The sequence below is a fragment of the Aspergillus flavus genome, chromosome 5 (genome assembly GCF_009017415.1).
Source record: "Aspergillus flavus chromosome 5, complete sequence".
NCBI classification, from domain to species: Eukaryota; Fungi; Ascomycota; class Eurotiomycetes; order Eurotiales; family Aspergillaceae; genus Aspergillus; species Aspergillus flavus.
In genome coordinates, this window is record NC_092408.1 from 3,538,049 (window position 1) to 3,559,018 (window position 20,970).

Here is a 20,970-nt window from a genome sequence, read left to right on the forward strand (position 1 = left end):
AAACGAAGATACAGCATCCTTCTGTTATTCGCAAGTCACAATATTTTCTAATGGTGGACATTTCTTGTATGCCGTTAGGGCAGTTAAGGAGTATCAAAATAGGCAGTCACCTGATGGGGATCTCTTTGTCAGGCCTGGTGAATGTGATATCCTTTTCACTGACATTGTTACCTGTCATGACTCGGCTGGTCTATACTCACTCTTCGCAGGAATATAACCTTCATCTACTATTCAATTAGTTGATTCACACGGACTACCCCTTCATTACCTTAGATGATGGCTGCAATCAAAGACCCACCGTTGTCTATAAAGGCTGGGTACATGCGCAGCCATTTTGGCAGACCATGGATATCACTCTGAGATTTTTAGAAGACTTTCTTCCTCTGCCTTGATCTCATACTTGAGTTTTCATACATTCAGTTGCTTGTGAACTGACCCTGTCCCATCCCACTGATCTCTGTCTGAACAAAGATAGTATTGTAGTAACGTGGAGTATCCTTGGATATCATCAGTAAAGCCATTGCCTTTTCTTCTCCTCTCCCCTCTCACATCTTCTTCCCTCTTTCCTTCATATATCCCCAGTCAAACTCAACCTTCTTCTATCACGACCAGTCATGAGATTGACTTAAAGAAACAGCAACTCCTTCTCGAACCCATACCTCCAAGAACCATCTTCAACACTCCAGTCCACAGCATCCCTAAACAAACGAGAACAAAATGACTCTCAGAGTAGCAGAAAAGACCTCGAAAACAATCAAATCTGAGTCCCCATTGGCAGACGGCTTTAATCCCACACCCGGAAACTCTTGGGGCGTGGAAATCTCAAATAGGGCCAGTGAGACCGACAAACTGCGCCAAAAGGTGGAACAGATGAACGAGAAGCTTGACAAGTTGCTCAAGCAGAATGAAACATACCACGCGACAAGTGAGTTCGGAGGAACTGGTCAGGACGATACCTATAATAAATCTGGCTGGCCAGCGGACCCGAATGACGAATACTTGGGGCAGGCTGTAGAGGATGATGGCTGTCAAGATGCCTACTGCGAACACTCGTGGACGGAAGAGGATGAAATGCCGGAGCTGGAGAATGTGAACGGTGATTCAGGACTCGGGCACGAGTGGACAGCTGAAGATTCGTGGGGGTTGGGGCGTGCGCATGATGATTCAGGACTCGGGGACGAGGTTGCTTTGACTGAGACTAACGTTGAAGCCGATGAGTTACGCGACCAGGTGAAATGTCTTCAGGCGAGGTTGGCTGATCTATTGGCCGAGAATACTCAGCTAACCATGAAGGTTAAGGAGCTCGTAGGGGGAAGGGACGATTTAATTCCATCAAGGAATTGCTTCCTCTCACTCTACAAGTGCCAGAAGCTTCAACGTGCTCTGACTCTAGATGAATGCGAACATCTTGTCCATGCAAGCACCAAAGTCGCGAGTGGGGACGTCATGGCTGACAGCGAGCTGTATATCTCAGGGGAGCGGAAGGACTACGATGTCTTCGTGGATCTGTATGGAGTAGATCCGCATGCTGTTCCTTCAGTGTTGAGTAAGTGACTAGAACCCCTCATCACGGTGTTAGCTAACCAGATGCACAGAGGACCAGCACACGATCGAACTGGTGAACGCGCACGCTACTATCTTGGCCTCGAAGCACAAGACCTACACATCAAAGTTTGAGGAGCGTTTTGCACGCTTTATCACGAATCTTCGGCGCACTGGCTATCCGGAAGACTATCTTATCGGGTTCATGGACGATGTGGGTATTCTGGAACTACAGGCAAGCTACACAGCTTTCAGGAATGCCCTCCTTACTGAGGTCAGCGACGCTTTAAAGGCCGAGGTAATGAATGACCCGGTAAACTCATGGTAATAGTCTCCATTAAGCTTGCTTTATGCGGCTTACTTAGTCAATCTCCTCTCTCGGGTTCTCGTTGCTCTTGTTTTCACATTCCTGAAGTTTTGAAGCGATATCTACGTTACGGGGTCTATTGATGTTGCTTTCTATCTTGCTTAAAGTTTCATTTATCATTGTTAATGTTCATGCGTTTTCATACTCCTATCGAAGCAATGCAATACATATGAGTACTTAGTTGGTTGGATCAAGCGAGGTTACTAGGCATATAGTATGCCATTCCGTATTAAGGTAAAATCAAACAACCGAGTAGACAACCCTCATGATAAGCACTGGGCAAAAGTCTCTCGAATACTCTTCAACGAAAAGGAAGGTTACTGATACGCGAGATTAACCGGTTCATATAGGTACAGACAGATAGAGGGAAGACACTCCGCAGAGCACCAGAATGAGATATCCATTCCGTCTACAGAAAACGCCATCGAAGGTATCTCACAGACCACCAAGACGAATGGTGTTAATAACACAAACAAAGGAAAAGTAAAAGATAGAGATGATTCACGTAAGTGCTGAGAATAGCGAGCTCCCGAGAGTCAGCCCAAAAAAGAAAAAGTAAAAAAAGGCCACGGGGAGATATCAGGACAATAATTGTTACAAGGGAAACAGCAAAGGAGTGTGATATTCATGCATCAGTTCGATGATAATTGAGATAACTCGGCCAGCGCAACTATCCAAAGCCATGGTAGGAAAACAACAGTAGCAATCGCAAGGTATTTTACTCGGCATCCATATCTTCGTCCAGGTCAATAGCGTCAGGGTTCGCAGGAGCAGCTGGCTGCTCTTGGCCAGGTGGTGGAGGTCGGTTTCCACCCTCGGGGCCTGTGCTGGCAGCGACAAAGCCCACAGGAGCACGCGCTTGTCGTTCCAGGGCTGCCATAGCGTCTGCTGTCGAACCATCCACATCTCCTTCCTCGGCGCCCTTTTCGTCGCCGTCTTGAGCCCGCTGTTGGCTGCGAGCAATAGCCTGGGAGGCGATGAAGTTGACGTCGGTGCTGTCCAATAATGTTAGCTTTGATCCATAGCGTTGTCAACTTAAAAGAGAGTACATACTTGTACTGTGCTTGAACACTTCTCTTGATACGAAGCATCTCCTTGAAGGTATCTTCGTTGCCATGTTGAACTTCGAATGCCTCCCATTTCTGCCAGAAAGGAGCGTTCGTCCGGGGGTCGCAGAACTGAGAAGCGTGGCCATAGATTGCGCGGGCTCGGTCGATTTCGCCAAGTCGTCGTTCCATTTCTGCAAATTTGAGGCACATCTCCTTGGCTTCTTGATCAGGCAATGCCGCAATAGCACGTTCGTAGATTGGTCTTGTAGAAGGTAATCCAAAGTTCGACGCGGATTTGGTAATGTAGAACTCAAACATCTCGAATCTGTCCTCGTCGGACACCGCACGAGTAGCACGCTCGTAGATACGCATGGCGTGGCGGGCTAATCCACGTTCCTCTTCAAGATTGCCATACATTAGATAGAGCGGCTTGGCAAACTTGGGAGGACATCCATCCAGGGCCTGTTCGAAGAGGTCTCGTAATCTTTCAATACCAATCTTCCGATCAACAGCTTTAGTCAAGTAGAGGTTCCAAAGCTCGAATGCAACCGGGTAGCTGAAGAGATCTAAACCTCGCTCGTAAACCTTGAATGAATCCTCGAAGTACTTGTGCTCCTCCAAAAGATTGGCATAGTTGACCACAGTTTGGGGCGTGGCGATGCGTAGCTCGAAAATCCTCTCGTAAACCTTCTTTGTCTCTTCCAACGACGCGACGCTTTCAACCAAATCAACGTAGAAACTCCACAATTTCCAGCTCTTGTGAACTCGTTGCTGAGGCGAAAGGTTCTCATCGAAGTAGTCGACTGTTGATTTCTTCGGCGCTTGCGTTGCTTTCGCCATAACCTCAACGGCTTTATCGAAGTTCTCGCCGCGGAGTTCCATTTCAGCCCATTCACACCACGTCTCGGCGAGCTCAGCAACCGATTTGAAGGGGACCTTCACAGCCTTCTCAAAGATTACCCTAGCTGTATCCAGATCTCCTCCGCTCTCGTAGAATTTAGCGTAGTTGACCCAGAGCTCGGAGAACTTGCCATGAGCCTTCTTAGGGCTTATAGCCGCGATGGCTGCCGTGTAAGTGTTGACGATTTCTTGTTTGTTGTCACCCCACAAAGCAACCCTCTTCTCCCACTCGATGACATTGTTAGGGTTCTGTCGTAGCAATACATCATTGACCAGGAATGGCCGGCGGTCCATGAGCTGTTCGAACCTCAGCATTCGGAGATCGAGATCGAAATCTGCCTCTTCATCGGATTGGCCTTTATCAGCACGAACAGCTGCTGCTTCCATCAAATTACCAATAATTGACTCTTCAAATTCGACATAGGAGTCGAAAATAAGTGTAAAGTCGCGAACCGTCATGACCGTCGTGATGCCCTCTTCGAAGGTATCTCGAGCCTTTTCGAAACTACCCTTCGTGATCCAATATGTTGCTAATCCAGCCCACAATTTCCCTCTCTGGTCAGCGAACCGGTCGATTCCACTGCGGAGAATAGCGTCCACATCAATGCCGACATGCGGGCCAGTTTCGATTTGCTTCGCCTTCGACACGAGCAAGTCCACCATTTCAGTCCACAGCTGGAAGTGGCTCTTCCCCTCCTTAGACTGGAATCTTGGGTTGTCGAGTATCTCCATATACCGCTTTACAGCTTCCGTATACTGTCCCATCTCCACAAGAAGCTCAATGTATTCCTCCGCGTTCTCCGGGTGGATCTGCATGTACCGAGCCCAGATTTTCACGGCTGTCTGGCCAGAAGCGGAACGCGCGAAAGCCTTATAAAGCTTCCATATCCTGTTATGTTGAGTGATCGGTAGAGCTCGTAGTGCGCGGTCGAACGTACGTCGAGTTTGCGTCACGAGGGGTTGTTGAAGTAGGAATGAGAGGTACAGTTCCCAAATCCGTGGCATTTTGTTGAGGAGAATAAGGGCACGCTCGAAAAGTGCGTTGACCTTCTGGTATTCGGGTCGGTATATAGTGGGGTTGCGACCTTTAAGATGCTTCGTGCGGAATTCCAAGTACTACTAAAATCAGCAAACTTCAATGCGAAAAGGTGGGGCTGAAGGAAGCAGCGTACCATCTTCCACAGTTTGTAAGATCTTGGGAGCTGCTTGCAAGCACGCTCCATAACCTGCGATTGATTAGCAGCACGTCCAGCAAGGTCCATCGCAACTGAAACATACAAAAGCCTGCTCGTAGAGCGTCCCATGCTGATGCTTATATTCGATATAAGCAAGCCATGGTTTGATACTGCCGGTGTCCCGAAGGAGATCCTGCTCATATACAGTATCCTGGTCGGCCTGTGAACAGATGGTGCAGTTAGCCTTTGTCCTATCAAATTCCGACGCCACAACTCACTATCAAGTAGAGGTCCGGCCCTGAGGCCGACGTGCGATCCATTTGCGCGTGTTGCCGGTGAGATCTCGGGGGCAGGAGTGTCCCTGGCATGTCGCCACTCAGTCGAGCGGGATCGGCTCACACGGTCAACACAGAGTCCGAAGAAAGGGGTGTAGCATGAATTGGAGAGCTTTCTCGTCGCGTTGGATGATAGCCGCCTGAGAGACTGCAGAGATGAAGTTGTGCAGGGTCCACGTGACCTGCTATCATGCGGGCCGCAGGTGGTCCAAGCTCCTCCTCCATTATCGCCTATCGTCATCTACGCCGCTCCCTGTCGTGGCCTCTCAAGTCAAGCTGATCGTGCTCCTTGGGTCTATTAGCCATGTCGGGTGCAGTAGTATGTCTGTCCTTTTTGCTCCAGGTCTTCGTGTGGACCCACTGTTGATGTTTTTTCCTCACCTAGGGCCGCGAGGCAGTCTTCCCGACTCGCCAGTCGCTGGGGTTAATGAAGAGTAAACTGAAGGGCGCGGAAACCGGACACAGCTTGCTAAAGCGGAAGAGTGAGGCGTTGACCAAGTAAGTTCGCTACGCAAAAATCAGTTGTAATGCACATACTCAGATGTCATGAACTACAGGCGTTTCCGGGGTAAGTGGACATCATGAGCGCATTTCCCCACATAATATTAAACTAACATGGCAAGCCAGAGATTACTCGACGTATCGATGAAGCCAAACAGAAGATGGGGAGAGTCATGCAGATTGCCGCGTTTTCTTTGGCCGAAGTGAGCTATGCCGTTGGAGGCGATATCGGCTACCAGATTCAAGAATCCGCCAAGCAAGCACGATTCCGTGTACGCGCCAAACAAGATAACGTCTCCGGTGTCCTCCTGCCTCACTTCGAGAGCTACACGGAGGAAGGAATCAATGATTTCGGCTTAACTGGTCTCGGAAAAGGAGGTCAACAAGTTCAACGGTCTCGAGAGACGTACGCTCGCGCGGTCGAAACCTTGGTTGAACTTGCAAGCTTGCAGGTACAGTGTGAAAGCTAGCCACTTATAGTTCATCTCTGACACCAGTAACTAGACTGCGTTCGTTATTCTAGACGAGGTGATCAAGGTTGTTAATCGGAGAGGTGAGTACTCTATTACTACGTGCAGGTTGATGCTTAATTAACTAATTTCGTTCACAGTAAACGCAATGTAAGGCACTTCTTGTAGTAAACCAGGAATTCACAAACTAACTTGTCCAGTGAGCATGTTATCATTCCCCGGACCGAGAACACCATCAAATGTTAGTGACTTCGGGTATCCGCTTTGGTTCGCAACTAACATAAACTAGACATTATGTCCGAACTCGACGAAGTTGATAGAGAAGAGTTCTACCGACTTAAGAAGGTATCAAATAAGAAGCAGCGCGATATTGCCGCCGCAGACGCCGAGATGGAGGCCCGCCGGGCAGCCGCCCAAGAGAAGGAGGGCCAAAAGGCATTGGAACCAGAAAAGGAAGCACCTGACGCCCCCGATGTCCTCGGAGAGCAAGAAGATGCAGATGTCATTTTCTAATTTTATTCCCCTTTCTTTTCATTTACTTCCTCTGTCCCTGTATCTACTATACTTTCTAGCATGTAGCTGTCATTGGTATCATTCATTTGCTATTTTCACCTTCCTGTATCTCACTTGTTACAATGCCAATCTCCACAGAGAAAAGACACGAAAAATAAGAATAAAAGCCCATGAGGGGAAGCTCAAGCTCTGTATCGAATTCCAATCAATATAATAAAACAGATAAACCCCGCCCCAACGCCAGAACAAGTTGCTCACAATTGCCCGAACTACATCCGCGCAGCTTATTGTCTCTGGTAAGTAACCCGAATCGGCTTGCCACTCTCCCCCATAGGCATCCCCGAGGTAGCCTCCTTGGCACTGATAGCGCCAGACTCGTTCTCGTACTCGACGAACGCAATTCCCTTTCTGCCCGGCACCAATCTGACCTCCTGGAATCCCTCGAAGCGTCCAAAAACAGCAGTAAGACTCTCCTGGTCCGCCGTGTCGGGGAGGTCCCGCAGGAACAGAATCTTGTTGGGAGGGAGATACTCGTCCGGGATGACAGCCGCCGTCGCACCGCTGGTGGGCTTGAGACCAGCTCCCTTGGCGGTTTTGGCCGGACGCGTAGAGTCGGGGGCGCCGGGGGGACGCTTGAGCTTCTTTTGAGCTTCGAGAGCCTCGTGAGCTTGTTTGCGCTCTGTTTACCTCATTAGCCTCGAACCAGGCAACAGAAAAACACCCTAATATATCCACAGAAGAACGTAGATAACAAGACCCAAAAGAGAGAAAAAAACGAACCTTTCTCAGCCAACCTCCTCCTCTTATGAGCCTCCAACTCATCCTCTCCACCTTCCCTCAAAACTGTCGCATCGCTCCTCGTTTTCGCGAAATCCAGCACCATCGGCTTATCAAAGAGCTCGAACCCATTAATCTCATCAATGGCATTCGAAGCCGACTCAACACTATCGAAGACGATAAACGCCTGGCCCTTGGCCTTCAGGTTAGTCTTCGCGACGATGTCGATGACGTTGCCATATTCCGAGAAGATTTCTTCAAGCGCTTCTTTCAGCTGGTCGACTTTGACTCGTTCTTCGAGGTTGCGGACCTGGGCGGGAGCTGGGTGTTAGTGGGTGGGCACTTGGTATTTAGCTGGAGGGTGTGATGGGTGGGATTGTACATAGACTCTGTGGTTGTTGGGTTAGTATTCTCTGCTTATTGGGGGTTTAAATGGGAGAGAGAAGCTTGGGGCTTACGTGGAGTTGGGGGGAATGCTGTTTGCAGGCGCAGTCATTGACGCCATGTTTGCGACTGTAGAGCTCGTCGAGCTGGTGTTGTAATTGCGATTAATCGGGTTGCGGAACTCTGAAGATGGAGTATTCGGCTTGGAGCAAAAGCTCCAGTATAATTTATTGAAAATGCTGCTGTTCTTCTCATAAGAAGCATCATTGGTCTAGTGGTAGAATTCATCGTTGCCATCGATGAGGCCCGTGTTCGATTCACGGATGATGCACTGCTTTCTTTTTTTGTTCGTTTTTCTTGTTACGCGGCACAAGTCAGCTATCGTCTTGTTCTTTGCTTCGCTTTCTTAAAAATAGATGTACAGGCTGCCTAGTTTTATAGCATCATTTCACATATTCTTCGATGACAAGTATCTGATCTATAAGGCGACATGGTCTATTTACAAGCCAACTCCTTCCTCACATCTTCAACCTGACTTTTCAGTTCCTTGGGCTGTCTTGTCCAGTCTTCAGCCTTCACCGACTCTAACATAGTCTCCATAAACAGGTATTCTGCAACAGCATTTCGAACCTATATGCCCGTTAACGCAACATTCCATCTCTGCTAAGTTGAACAGACGTACCCGTGGAAAAGGATGCAGAAGCATTGAGGTCATCTTTTTCAACACATCCGCTCGTAGTGGCTCCAGCCTTGACAAGGGCGCATACACTTTGATTGCAGCTTCCAATCTCGCTATGTTGGACGATTTGAAATGTGCCTTCTGGACAAGAATAAACAATTTCCTATAGCTTTGGACTGTGAGAAGTTATCTCAATTCGGCGGATTGAGAAAAACTAACCTTGACTCTGAAGGTTGGGGGATGGAGCTGACATAGCTATCTAGCAAGAAAGCCAAAAACTCCAGCACCGGGATAGCGTAGCGGTCATCTTGCAGGTTATCGCTCAGTGCAACCATGAGATCTTTGATAATGGAGGTCACTATGTCTTGCCGCTGTTCAGCCTCATACTTATTGATACGCTGCACCAGAGCCAAACGGCTTGAGCGAACGAGTCCCTCTGCCCCAGCAACTGCGGAAGTCGCAATTCCTTGGAATAATGGCAGGCGCAGCCAGTCGATGGCTTGCAACTCAAAGAGTTGAAGGAAGTAGTCAGGCAGGGATACGTGACTGAAATGTTCATATTGTCTGATATAGTCAGCGATGAATCTGAGATATTCGTGTGATATACACCCACCTCTGTAAGGGTGGAAAATCGTCGGTTGACTTCCAGAAGCCCTGCAAGCAAATCCAAGCTTGAAGGCGGACTTTGTCTAGCTTCTCTGCTGCAAGTCGACATAAACAACCGACAATACTCTGGACTCGGGGGTTGCGAGTTGCAGAACCGGATTCTTTTTGGAGGACTACCGTGGCAGCTTGGATTGCCTCCAGTCTTATCAATGACCCAATATCTCCTCGTCTATCTGTCGTGTAATCATTCAAGAACTCGATAAGATGGTTTGAGATAGCATCCGTTGTATCTGCAACATGGTCAGCGTCGTTCACTGTGCATTAGGATTCACGTACCAATATGCGGCAGAACGCCATTGGCCAAACTCTTTACAGCTACTACTCGCTTCTCAATCAATTCTTCTTTTCCGGCACACTGTAACAGTTCCTTGATGATTGACTGCCTTAGGTCGTCTTCAGGTCTCACTTGCTTGAATATAGCACCAAGGACTGAGATCTGGCCGCGGCCAGTCGGTAACTTCCAAGTAGAATGAATGTATGAGAACCAGCCATTTATCGTCTCCTCTTGTTTCGATGACGGTAGAAGAGGGAACAACTCCGATATAGCATCTGAAGAAGTTTCTATCACAATGTCTTCGCTTCGAGAAATGCAGAGTAAGAGGGTTTCTCGGGCTTTATCAAGCAGATTAATTTGTGGCTGAGAATGAGGGGAATTTTTGGTTAAAGAAGCCGTTCTAGAGAGTGAGTACACCAGACATGATGATGCTTCAGCACTTAATTCCGGACGTCGAACTTGGAGCGTCAAGTCCTCTTTTGTGGGGCCAAGCGGGGAATTGAAAATATCCCAAAGTTGCTGTATTTGCGCGGTTACCTCCAAGGCCTCGCAGGAGTCTTTGTTCTCACTTGGTGTTTCTTGATAAGAATTAAATGCGTTTACTGTGGCTGCGAGGGCCAAGAAACACCCATGTCTCGTTTCAATATCACCTCGAGGGAGGCTGGAGAGTTTCTTGAGCAGTCGCTGAAGGATTGTCTTCATTGTCTTGTAGGATTCCTGGGTACTCAGGACCCCTATCGCGTTTGCTGCCTGTCTTCTCGATTCAGCGTCTGGTGAACCGATCCCTCTCCAGTGCATCAATGACTCAACAAGAGGACTCCAGTATTGATGGCTTAAGTCCACCGTAGATTTTGCAACATCAATCATCGCTCGTGAACGACGTGCCACGGCATGGTAATCCACCACCTGTACTAACGGAATACCTTCGACGATTGTGTTAGGATGACGACCAATTAATTCCTGCAAAGCAGCAGAAGCACCTCTCCGAATATTGCCCGACGGGTCCACACAAGCGGCACATATCAACTCGGTAGCCAGCATCTGTAATATGCTGGACTCCTTCTGGCTCGTAGATGTACTTATTGTCTGTGCGTCCAGTGCGAGCAGCTCCTGGGTTGTGTACTTCCGAGATAGAGCCCATATACCGAAACATGAAGCATCACGCACGCCAGTGCCGACAGAGCTTCCAGTCGAGGATCTCTGCTCGAAGTCGAGTCCAGAAACGAGTGGTTGCAGTATATTAAGAAGTTGGTTAGTCGGAGGAGCACGGCGAAACAGCAAATGACCCAATGTTAGTATGAGACCCTGCCATCTTTGAGCATCAACCGCGCTCAGATTTCTTTTGGTATTGTTCATTCCAATCCTGCGTGCTTCAAACGGCGTTATTATGGTGCCGTCACTGTTTTCATAGAGAATGTTCTCCTCCAATGAACCAGTAACTGCCTCTATAACCTCGGTACCCATATCCAGATCTAGCTTCAAAGTAATGATACTGATTGCTTTACTCGCAGCGAATCGCACAGGCGTATCTTTGTCAGCCAGAGCCACCAGAAAATGGTCAATACTATCTTCCAAAATGGAAGATATCTTATCGTCCGACAGCGGGCTATTTGCTCTTTCGCTAAGCTTCAGAGCCATAATTGTCATAGTACGGAGGATTTTGATGATGATTTTCCGCGCCAATGCAGATGTTTGAATGAGCTGGGAAATTTCTGAGTTTCCCTGAGCAGTTTGTAACGTCTTCTCGAACACAGGCACGATCAAGGGAGCAAAGTCCTCAACCTGACCTGAAGCACCTAAGCGAGCGAGGAAAGAAAGAACACCGATGCAAGTATAGACAGATGGCGGCTCAGAATTTCCTGTGGGTTGTACAATGGAAAATGCCCAGTCTGTTACATTAGTGAGCAGGCCGACGGCCTGCATGTCCCGCCGCAGTACAAGACGTGCGAGAACCACTGTGGCAGCCTCACGCTCTTTTCCAGAGGCATTGACATAGTTCAACGATACTGAGAGAAGAGACCTAGAGACTGTTGGCACCTCAGCCGGTAAGGGTCTAAGCTGACCCAGATTTTCGTATGGCACAGGAATATCATCTGATGACATGGACGCCAAATCGAAAGGAGCGAGCAACAAGTGCGAGAGCCAAATCAACATCACGTAGCGTTCCTCCCAAACAAGTCGTCGAGGAATGTCCTCTGACAAACCCATCTCTGAATCATCTTGGCATACTGTATCCCATTCGATAAAAGCCCTGAGTAAAGGGTCAAGGTACTTCGGCTCATTGTTCAAGAACCTGCTAATAACCTTGACCCCACGCACTTTGCAAAAAGTGTAAAGGAGCCTACATATCGCCCTTGGCAAGGGATAAAGTGCTTGTTGCTGCTGTGGCTTATCTGACTTATACTGATCGCGGTGCTTTAGTAGGTAGGCTAAGAAAGCATCGACCAGAGGTGGCAGCAGCGTTTGAAGATGTGGATCCAACAGCTGAGGCCATTCTTGAAAAGGCTCCAGCTGTAGCAAGAATTCGTATTAGCGAACAGCAACTCAGTACATTTAACATTTTCTCCAGCTTATTGAGGGGGTATTGTCAACTTACAAGACCAACTAGTCTCTCAGTCTTAGCAGCTTGTGTCCATCTTCGTGGGACTCGCGCATGTCCTTTCTCCGTTCGTGGCTTCCAGAGCAGAGAGGGCAGTTTCTCTGAAAATTCCGTCACCAAGTCGCCAGAAGCACGCTGTAGTTTAACTTCTTTATCTTCTATTGCATCCATGATGAAATTGCGCCAGGAGCGCTGGATATTTTGGGGGCAAATGTCAATAATCTAAACCGCGGGGAATCGGTCAACATTGTATCAGGTCATGTGACCTGTATGAGGCCCTCGACCATAGAAGCTTCCAATAACGGTGGGGATAAGTATACCTGAATATATTCAGTCTAGGTGTAGTTATAAATGAGTATACTTACGCATAACTACATGTCAAGGGAGATTAAACGTGGTTCGTAACCTAGCATCTCCACAGCGTACGCGATATATATCCAGGGAGAAATAATAGACTACGGTTGAAGATTTTGAGGAAACACCATGTAACGATTTCAGGATAAACTTCACCTATACATTCAAGAAGAAACATACATACTGTTCTAGTCAGTTCAGCATGACTAGAACCATTCTCGAATGAACAGAGCCATTGTTGTCGCACATCATTAGCTATCCACATCCGGAGTTGACTCTGTGTCTAGAGGATGCCTAACGAAACCAGCTGAGCCGATATCTACGAGTTGCATCATAGTTTCTCGGATTTTCATAACCGTGATAGCCACTGCAAGTGAGTTCCAAACATCATGTCCTGCATCTTCCAAGTCAAACTGGCAGATGTATTTGCTGTCGGTATCATCAGTTGTGCTTGAAAGGTCAGTGCCGAGGGTAAGGATTGCAATGATAGGACCACATATGATAAATCCAATCAGGAGTGGATAAAATCTGGAGGGAGCAGAATAACCATCGTCTTTCTCGTTGAGCTGAAGATTAATCGAACCATGATCTCCGTCTGGGGCTGCCGCACTCAACGCTTCGCGGTGCCGGCTGGCGAGTAGTTGTAGGTGCAGGTTCAGCTTTTTAACGGCATCAAGTGTGGTTTCCCCTTTCTTCTTAGCATATATGACATGTACGGGGATTGCATCTCTGTTTATATGTATGTCAGTATCGCGCAAGGCCCAGCGAAAATATTGGCTGATGGTGGTTTTGATCAAGATCTCGGGACCCTTCTTTAGAATCCTACAGTCCCTCACGCGACCCCCAAGAGAAAATAGAGCTGCGAGGGACCTGATTGCTACACTGGGTCTTAGTAAACTGTGGCACACTTGGAAGAAAATTTAAATGGAGTTGAGCCATGAACTCACCATAAGTCTTGGAGCTTTTAAATGTGTGGATTACTGGCCTTGAATCGCCCTCTGCATCGGAAAATAGGGTATATGGTAGGGTAGGGAAGTCCGATCTCCATTGCTCTGGTATGAGTGGCTCAAACCCACGCATGGCGAGCCGGAAAAAGAGATCTTTCTCTTCCTCGTTGTAAAGACCTTCAGGAATGTCAATTGCGTCAGCCCAGCGCCTGGCTTTCTCCACAGAAAGGCTAAAGACAACAGTCAAATGTCTAGTCTGCGAGACACGGAAATCTGAATCATCAAATATCTCTTCTTTTATCTGAGGCGTAGTAAGGACTACATTAGGAGAATGGCTTCTCTTCCGAACCACAAGCTGCTTTGACGCTATAGCTTTTTCACTATCAACTGTGGTATTTTCTGAGTATTCTGGTAAAGGTGAAGATAGATTCCCAGTTGGCTCAGAAAAAGACCGTTTATTATCATGCGTGACGGTCAAGATATCGCTCGTGGGGGCAAATATAGAAAGGCCGGCCTCTAACAGTGATTTCGCCTGGTGCCAAGCATGTACATTAACATTATTATTTTTTGTCTCTTCAACTGGATCACAGACAAGTCCAGCGAGACAATGAGCCATTTTGTTCGGTTGACCGTCAAGCTTCCTTCTCTTGAAAGACTGGCCACACGCGATATCTTTCGGACTGGAAGCGTCGTCAGGTACGTTCTTTTCCTTCGGTGGTGTTCGTCTTGGTGTATGAAGCCCTGTGCGGACTTCGTCTTTGTAAGTGTCATGCTTTGGAGGAGTATGTTTCGGGTCTAAGCTTCTTCTCTTTCTGACTTTGGTCTTATTAGAAGTGAGAGGTTGGACGTTTGTATTCAAATGTTGATTCAGTCCATCCGAGTCCGTTATAAAATTGCAAGATCTGCGCGTTTTCATTTTACTGGGTATAAATAGGAGCGATCAAATGTCTCAAAGTATGTTATTTCAATGGATCGGTCGAGGAGGTGGAGGACTCGCTTGTATTACACTGACAGTAGTAAGTATCGTAATGAGGAGGGCGAAGACCTATGTGACCACGTGAGGATTTTGAAGTAAGAAGTGTTTCCCACGAGGCGTCGGTGACTGATTTTTCTCTTGAGCAAATATAACTTTTGAGTGTATTCGGGGCGTGTCATCGAAATGGAAAATTGCCGCCCTCGAGAGTAATGTTTTTATCTCATATTCTTTCTTCCATACATACCGTTCTTTGTCAGGATGATGACCAATTGATACTGCGCAGAGGATCCGTAGTGGGAAAAAGGGCAGTGCAGAATGGTGCTATGGAAGATAATGGGAACAGAATGAAGTCATATCTACCATGAAAAAGGTGTGTTCATCTCAATATGTAAGAGAAGCTCCAAGGTTGTAGTAACACAAGTCAGAAAGAGGCAGGCAAAGAGTAGATGTTTGGCAAGAGGAGGGTGAGGGTCATGGGACTTGTCATTTTTTGTAGTCCCAATCAGCTACAAGCCTAGGGACAGACGACCAAATCAGTATGCAGACGTGTTGCATTCAATTATGGGCAAGAATGGAGAGTCCTAGTGCGTGTTTGGCAGTCGGGTAGGGCACCGTGGACGTCCAAGACGAACAGTAAAGGAAGAATTACATTCCGATAATGGGAAGTAACCGCCCAAGAGAATTAAATAAACAGCCTAGAACGCTGGGGAGATATAGAATAAAACAACCTCAGACCAAATTACTCATTCCATTCCGTCTGCACTCGCAAAGGCCAGAACAGCGCTTACACCTGCTCTCAAAACTCTCATGGGTATGTTATTAAACATTTCCAGTGCAAAAAGTGCTGAAGGCAGTAACAATCAAGAAGGCAGAAACAAAGAATCCAAGGTTCACGTCGAACATGAGTAATAACTGCGATGACTGCAGGGCATTAGTCACCAATAAATATAGAGTCAGATCAGGCGAAGTCTGCCGTGTAGGAGAAACCGCGGAATTCTTCCTGCATGGCTTGGGAGAGGACTGGAGAGAGAAAACGTTATGGTTAGCATTAGTGGGAAAAATCGCAGAGGATAGTTGCTTACCGGATTGCACAGGCGTCAGAACAGGTGTGACGCTGGTGAACTCCTGGTCGAAGTTGCTTGTATCCGTGGGGCTGGTGATGGTCGGCAAGAACGGCGGAGGGACGCGCTTGTGGTAGATATCATCCCAGTTGATGTTCCTGAAGAAGGCATGAGACATGACCTCTTGAGCATCGGTCGGGCCGGAGCCAAGTCTTAGTTCCGGCTCGCGAGTGAGTAGTTTCTGAAGAATCGAAACGGAATCCCTGGGCATGTGGATCGGATACAGGGGTTCATCGGCAAGAATGGCATCATAGATTTCATCCTCATCTTCACCACGGAAGGGTGATTGTTGCAGAAGCATCTGGTAGATCAGCACACCAAATGCCCACCAATCAACTGCTCGACCGTATTTCTTATCCAAAATAATCTTTTAGAAACATGTCAGTCAACCATCACTTGATCGAAGAAGCCTAGGGTATCTGGGCTTTACCTCAGGTGCCATAAATTCGGGAGTTCCACAGAATGTGCTTGTGGTGGCGCCATACCACATATTTTCTTTGCAAAGACCATAATCTGCAATCTTGATGTGGCCATCAAGCGTCAAAAGAATGTTATCGAGCTTCAGATCACGGTAGATAACACCGTTCTCATGAAAATATTTGAGAGCCAGCAGAACTTCTGAAGCGTAGAACCTGCGTGTTGTATTAGTACTCATAGCATGTATCTTCACGTGATGGAGTAGGAAAGTTAGGGAGAAGACTCGGAGGCTAGAAGAACGTACTGTGCTCGTTTCAGACCAAACTGGCCGCGCTGAATGTGCAACATTAGATCACCACCACTGATATATTCCATGACAAAGTACACACGAGTTTCCGTCTGGAAACAAGCATGGAGATTGAGAAGGAATGGATGGCGTTCTTTGTTCGCAACTAAGAAGACACGCTTCTCAGATTTAGTACTCTCCACTTCATCGTTCTCAATGATGAATTCCTTCTTCAAAACCTTGATAGCATAAAGCTTCTTGGTGCTCTTCGTTTCAGCCAGCATGACCTTTCCAAAGTTACCTTTACCAAGGACAGCCAGGAAATTGAAATGATCCAAGCCAATCCTGACCTTGGGTTGCTGGGGCGGTGCATCTTCTTTCATAGCCACCTGTTGCTGCATTACTGGCACAGGCTGCTGCTGTGGAGGTACCCCGTAAGGCGACGCAACCTTCTGCGGCATCTGCTGTTGCGGCGGGGGCGCCATGCTTTGTTGGTAGGACACATACGCGGCAGGGTCATAGTGGGCGTGCGAAGGCGGCTGGGTTTGCACCGGACCTGCTTCTCCGTGATTAGTCTGATCGTTTTTACTCCAAAAGCATCGAATAGGAGGTGGGGGATGGGCCGTAGGAAAACATACTAGGGATCTGTTGGGGGGTGCGCATGCCTGTGGCGGCAGCGGCAGCGGCAGCGGCAGGACCTGCAGATGACGTTCTTGGCGGCATTTGCTGTCGCTGTGCGGCCGTTGGAGACTGTGGGGGTATATAGGAGTTAGTTGCAGCGCTCACGGCTTCGGCAGAAGGCTCTCTCTGAGGTAACCCATATGGGCTCTCCACAGGTTTTTGCGGATATGCAAGAGCAGGATCCTGAGGGGTCTGAGGCGGGCCACCTGGCCGCAGGGTGCGGCCACTGAGACCAGAACTAACAGAAAGGGATTTATTGTGATTCCTAGCATGAATCAATGTTTCTAAGATCTGGTTCGCGGCTTCCATAGACATGCCACAGAAGTCAGGTACAAGATGAGTACAATGGGCATGGCAAGTGAGACCACATTCTAAGGAAAATGTAAGCATCAAAGTCATATACATGGCCTGAAGTTCTTTAGGAAATCATACCTGAGCATCGCTTGGCATTTTTACGTCCAAATGGGAGCAAGTAACCGCAGTGACAACACCAGTTGGCAGAGAGGTTGGAGAAGCCCTCGAACCGATGGGGAATACGATGATTGATCTTCTCCTCGTCTGGATCCGTCTCGTAATTTGCTTTGCTGATACACTTGGTAACGACCTTCGGGTAACACTTGCGGTGACACGTATACTTGCAGTCGGCACATTGCATACCGGCAGCATATTTCAGGAAATCGCCACAGAGGGCACAACGCATGATATTGTAAAATTGTTGAGTGACGAACTTGTGCCCCTGCATTTCGTGGACCTCTTCCTTCTTCTGACGAACGGCACCCTGTCGGTTAAGACCAATGTCGAACGGTCGTCGATCCTTCAATTGTTTGGCTATACAAGAGGTTAGTACACCCGGTCGTAGAATAATATATAGGCCATAGAAGTTTACCAAAGCTCATTGATAGATGGATTCGACCCACGGGCTCCAATGCGAACCAAGACTCGATCATCACTGAGTTTAAGGAGGGCGCTCCACCCGGAGCACCTGCATAACCCTGCGCAGTAGGACCAGAATGCCCAGCGGAGCCTGGGGCATGCGGAGATCCCGGCTGCCCAGCGGTGTCAGGCCGTCCCGACGAACCGCCGTGTTCCATCTTATCCGCAGAAACCCAACCTGATGCATTGAGCTCGCTCTCCAGCTTCTTGCGACGCATCTCTTCGGCGATATCGGAGATGCGCACCCAAAGCATGCCAATCGGAGTGGGCCTGTCACCCGACTTGTCGTACACGGTAAGTTCGATTTCGTTTGCTTTGTCAATGTCAATAGTGAAGGTCTCATCTTGCCATCTATCAGTCCGGGTTGCTTTTGTACGGGCTTTGATAGTGTCTTCAACTTTGATGATGACGAAAGTCTCGGGGCCCCGAGAGAATCTCGAGCTGGTGGCATGATCTACATCGGTAACCGCCTGGATACGCAATGTTAGAAGACCAGTAAGTGGCTTGCGCATGTTGGGTGTGTTCAGGCTCTCATCTAGAAAACAAACTGTTAGCTCCTATGCGGCGGTCACCGGTCTGTAGAAAACATACCGTCTGGGTCGTCTGTCGATTCAATGTCAACGTGAAGATCTTCATATCGCTTCAAGGCCTGCTTTAGCAACTGAATTTTCTGATTACTCTCGATCCGCCGACCCTCGGCATCCGCGCGACTCTTCCTATCACCCTCATCCTGATACAGGCGAACCATCTTTTCAATACCCGCTTTGTATTGCTTTTCCACACTCAGTTTAAACTCGAGTTGGGACAACATGAGCTGGATCTTAGGTCCGAGATACGGGGTATCATATTTGATCAAGTCTGAACACAGCACAGCGTCAGTTAGACATCCTGGAAGCTTACAAGGCCTCTGTCGGTGCCGAGCGACAGGTAAAGCATACCAAGTTTAGTAAAATTCGGCCGGGCCTTGGGAACAGGAGCGAAAGGCCGGGGATCTGCAAAGGGAGCGCCTGTCGGCATGGAACCAGATCCTCCTTGCGGGTAAGCCCCCGAGGCGTCATACTCGTCATAGCCGGTACCATAGTCCTTCGGAGGAGGGGCTGGTCCTGCACCCGGTTCAGGCGGGAGACGCTTGTCCGTGGGGGATCCTCCGTCTCGACGTAGCTGCAACTCTCTCATCTTCTCCTCCAAGTAAGCAATGTTCTTTCGACCATCACGGATATTCGCATCGACTCTCTGCTGCACGAGGGGGTTATTGGTCGACTGTCGCATATTGGACGCGGCGGTGATCAGGGCCTTTTCCCGCTCGATCTTGCGGTAGACCGAGGCGATGAGGTCGTCCCCGTCCATGTTGAAAGGGTGGTGGGACGACGACCGACGTTCCGAATTATTCCAACTGAGAGGACAACAATGCGATCAAGAATAAGTGGGGATAGAAGTGTGGAATCAGAGTCAGCAGGCAAAGCGTACTAAAGGGGAAGAAAACGTTCGCCGCGGGGTACTTTGTTGACAGATTATTCCAAAGAGAGGGGATGGATGATCAATAAATCGCAACGGGACTGACAGTCAACGTTCCCGTTAAGTTAATGCCACTCGGGAAATGGTGAGACAGGTTCCCCCCGTTACGATGACGAGCCGTGCCAGACAGTCACTCTCGGTCAATGCCCGCAGGTCACTGCGAAAATGGGGAGAGGGAGCTGAGTCGGGACAGCGAGAAGAGGTGATTCCAGCAATGGAGTTTCTGGTCACCGCACACACAAAGCACAGAAAAGGGAAAATTGTTTTGGGATCCTTTTCCTTTTTCTCGGGGGTGGGTGGGTTGACTTTTGGTGTCCAGACTTTACTTTCTTCGTTGTTTTTGCTTTACCGCCCGCATTTACTCCTCAGGCAGTCGCGGGACGGAGGGGCAAGTCAAATCACTTTTAAGTCCTTGGGTAATTTTATCCGATGGGGGGGGAGCACGTGTGTGCCAAAGGGGATTTAAAGTAACTAAGTAGTCATCAAGGTAAACATTCGGACGAGTCAAAACAGTGTTCCAAATTGCCGGGGTCAGGTAGTAGTATATTCCTATCCAGAAACTGCAGAACTTCTTCAAGAAAGAGAAAAAAGACAAAAGGAATGTCTCGGGAAGTGAAATGCTGACGAAAACAAACAATGATGTAAATAACTCCAAACGCGAATTGCCCCGAGTCAAGGGACTGTTGTACCGAATTGTCTGACAGGTGGTGGCAAACAATGACCCTTTCACTGGCCTCTATTCCTTCTTCTTCACGGCAGAGGAGAGACTGTGTTCCAGTCAGAAAGTAAACTTGTCTTTGTCATCTGGTATGCTGTAACCATGTACGGAGTACATAACACAGGGTCAACCCCAGCTTGCCCTGTCGATTTCCTCTTTGGGCGTAGATTGCCTGACAGATAGTACAAATACCCTACTACTACCCCCAAGTCCATAGATAGGAAAATCAATCTCCCATTATTTTCTTCTCTTTTCTTTCTTTTCCTTTTCTCGTCTAATCTTTCCAACAGATAGATCTACGAACCAATAATGGAGACTGTCTGCACTTCGTCCCATCTCTGCAGGATCACAAGCTACTGATAGCCACACTGCACAGTACCAACACCTACTTTTCTTATCGGTCAATCTACGAGCAACTACCTAGGCATGATATAAGATATAACAAGTAAGACATGCACATTTTGCGTACAAGGATTGTATTGCCATGGACTAGTGGGTTGGATGACACAGATAACCCATCTGATCGTGTGCCCCTTGCAGTGTACAGATGCATCAAATGGTCATGTGGCGCATAAAGCAAGCACATCAGATGGTACCCCGCCCAGAAGGGTCCTTTACTATGTTTTAAAATGAATTGTCAGGGTATAATGAAGCTTGTGTCGAGTTATAGTCATTGCCCTGGTACTTGAAAAATAGTAAAAGAATATAGAAGCAAAAATAGAAGTCTGCTTGACGCTACCGAAACAAGGATATTGGCCCGAGTCTGCACCATGCAGTAAAAGACACATTAA

General features: G+C 48.1%; 7 protein-coding genes and 1 non-coding gene across 8 annotated transcripts; 3 read left to right on the forward strand and 5 right to left on the reverse strand.

Moving 5' to 3' along the window:
* Positions 1-3: 3 nt before the first annotated feature.
* On the forward strand, positions 4-2,002 carry F9C07_2285297 (uncharacterized protein). Its single transcript, XM_041293273.2, has 2 exons — positions 4-1,546; positions 1,596-2,002. The coding sequence occupies exons 1-2, from the start codon at positions 718-720 to the stop codon at positions 1,868-1,870; spliced, it is 1,104 nt and encodes a 367-aa protein (XP_041148150.1). The 5' UTR covers positions 4-717; the 3' UTR covers positions 1,871-2,002.
* F9C07_2165407 (mRNA splicing factor) lies at positions 2,003-5,595 on the reverse strand. Its single transcript, XM_041293279.2, has 5 exons — positions 5,312-5,595; positions 5,137-5,253; positions 5,031-5,084; positions 2,963-4,974; positions 2,003-2,904 (listed from the first exon to the last, which is right to left on the reverse strand). Exons 1-5 carry the CDS (start codon positions 5,399-5,401, stop codon positions 2,628-2,630), a joined length of 2,550 nt encoding a protein of 849 aa, XP_041148151.1. The 5' UTR covers positions 5,402-5,595; the 3' UTR covers positions 2,003-2,627.
* A 77-nt stretch (positions 5,596-5,672) lies between these two features.
* F9C07_2234667 (vacuolar H+-ATPase V1 sector, subunit D) lies at positions 5,673-6,852 on the forward strand (the record flags this gene model as incomplete). The annotated part of the gene is made up of 8 exons (XM_041286551.1): positions 5,673-5,687; positions 5,754-5,866; positions 5,926-5,936; positions 5,996-6,321; positions 6,374-6,422; positions 6,480-6,489; positions 6,540-6,580; positions 6,629-6,852. The coding sequence occupies 8 exons, from the start codon at positions 5,673-5,675 to the stop codon at positions 6,850-6,852; spliced, it is 789 nt and encodes a 262-aa protein (XP_041148152.1).
* An 85-nt stretch (positions 6,853-6,937) lies between these two features.
* Positions 6,938-8,318, reverse strand: F9C07_1701899 (U1 small nuclear ribonucleoprotein usp102). Its single transcript, XM_071508323.1, has 4 exons — positions 8,088-8,318; positions 8,012-8,018; positions 7,633-7,939; positions 6,938-7,531 (listed from the first exon to the last, which is right to left on the reverse strand). The coding sequence occupies exons 1-4, from the start codon at positions 8,132-8,134 to the stop codon at positions 7,137-7,139; spliced, it is 756 nt and encodes a 251-aa protein (XP_071364593.1). The 5' UTR covers positions 8,135-8,318; the 3' UTR covers positions 6,938-7,136.
* F9C07_t191 lies at positions 8,274-8,344 on the forward strand. The gene has a single exon. It is a non-coding gene; the product is annotated as a tRNA-Gly (tRNA).
* A 164-nt stretch (positions 8,345-8,508) lies between these two features.
* F9C07_8982 (putative tubulin-specific chaperone D) lies at positions 8,509-12,402 on the reverse strand (the record flags this gene model as incomplete). Its single annotated transcript, XM_071511848.1, has 6 exons — positions 8,509-8,643; positions 8,696-8,861; positions 8,912-9,256; positions 9,306-9,588; positions 9,635-12,143; positions 12,229-12,402. 6 exons carry the CDS (start codon positions 12,400-12,402, stop codon positions 8,509-8,511), a joined length of 3,612 nt encoding a protein of 1,203 aa, XP_071364594.1.
* Positions 12,403-12,836: 434 nt separating this feature from the next.
* F9C07_8983 (uncharacterized protein) lies at positions 12,837-14,448 on the reverse strand (the record flags this gene model as incomplete). Its single annotated transcript, XM_041293280.2, has 2 exons — positions 12,837-13,462; positions 13,533-14,448. The coding sequence occupies 2 exons, from the start codon at positions 14,446-14,448 to the stop codon at positions 12,837-12,839; spliced, it is 1,542 nt and encodes a 513-aa protein (XP_041148154.2).
* A 1,018-nt stretch (positions 14,449-15,466) lies between these two features.
* On the reverse strand, positions 15,467-19,293 carry F9C07_2072484 (uncharacterized protein; the record flags this gene model as incomplete). The annotated part of the gene is made up of 9 exons (XM_071508779.1): positions 15,467-15,528; positions 15,591-15,996; positions 16,060-16,261; positions 16,351-16,891; positions 16,971-17,384; positions 17,446-17,841; positions 17,900-18,481; positions 18,538-18,804; positions 18,885-19,293. 9 exons carry the CDS (start codon positions 19,291-19,293, stop codon positions 15,467-15,469), a joined length of 3,279 nt encoding a protein of 1,092 aa, XP_071364595.1.
* Between the last annotated feature and the right edge of the window lie 1,677 nt (positions 19,294-20,970).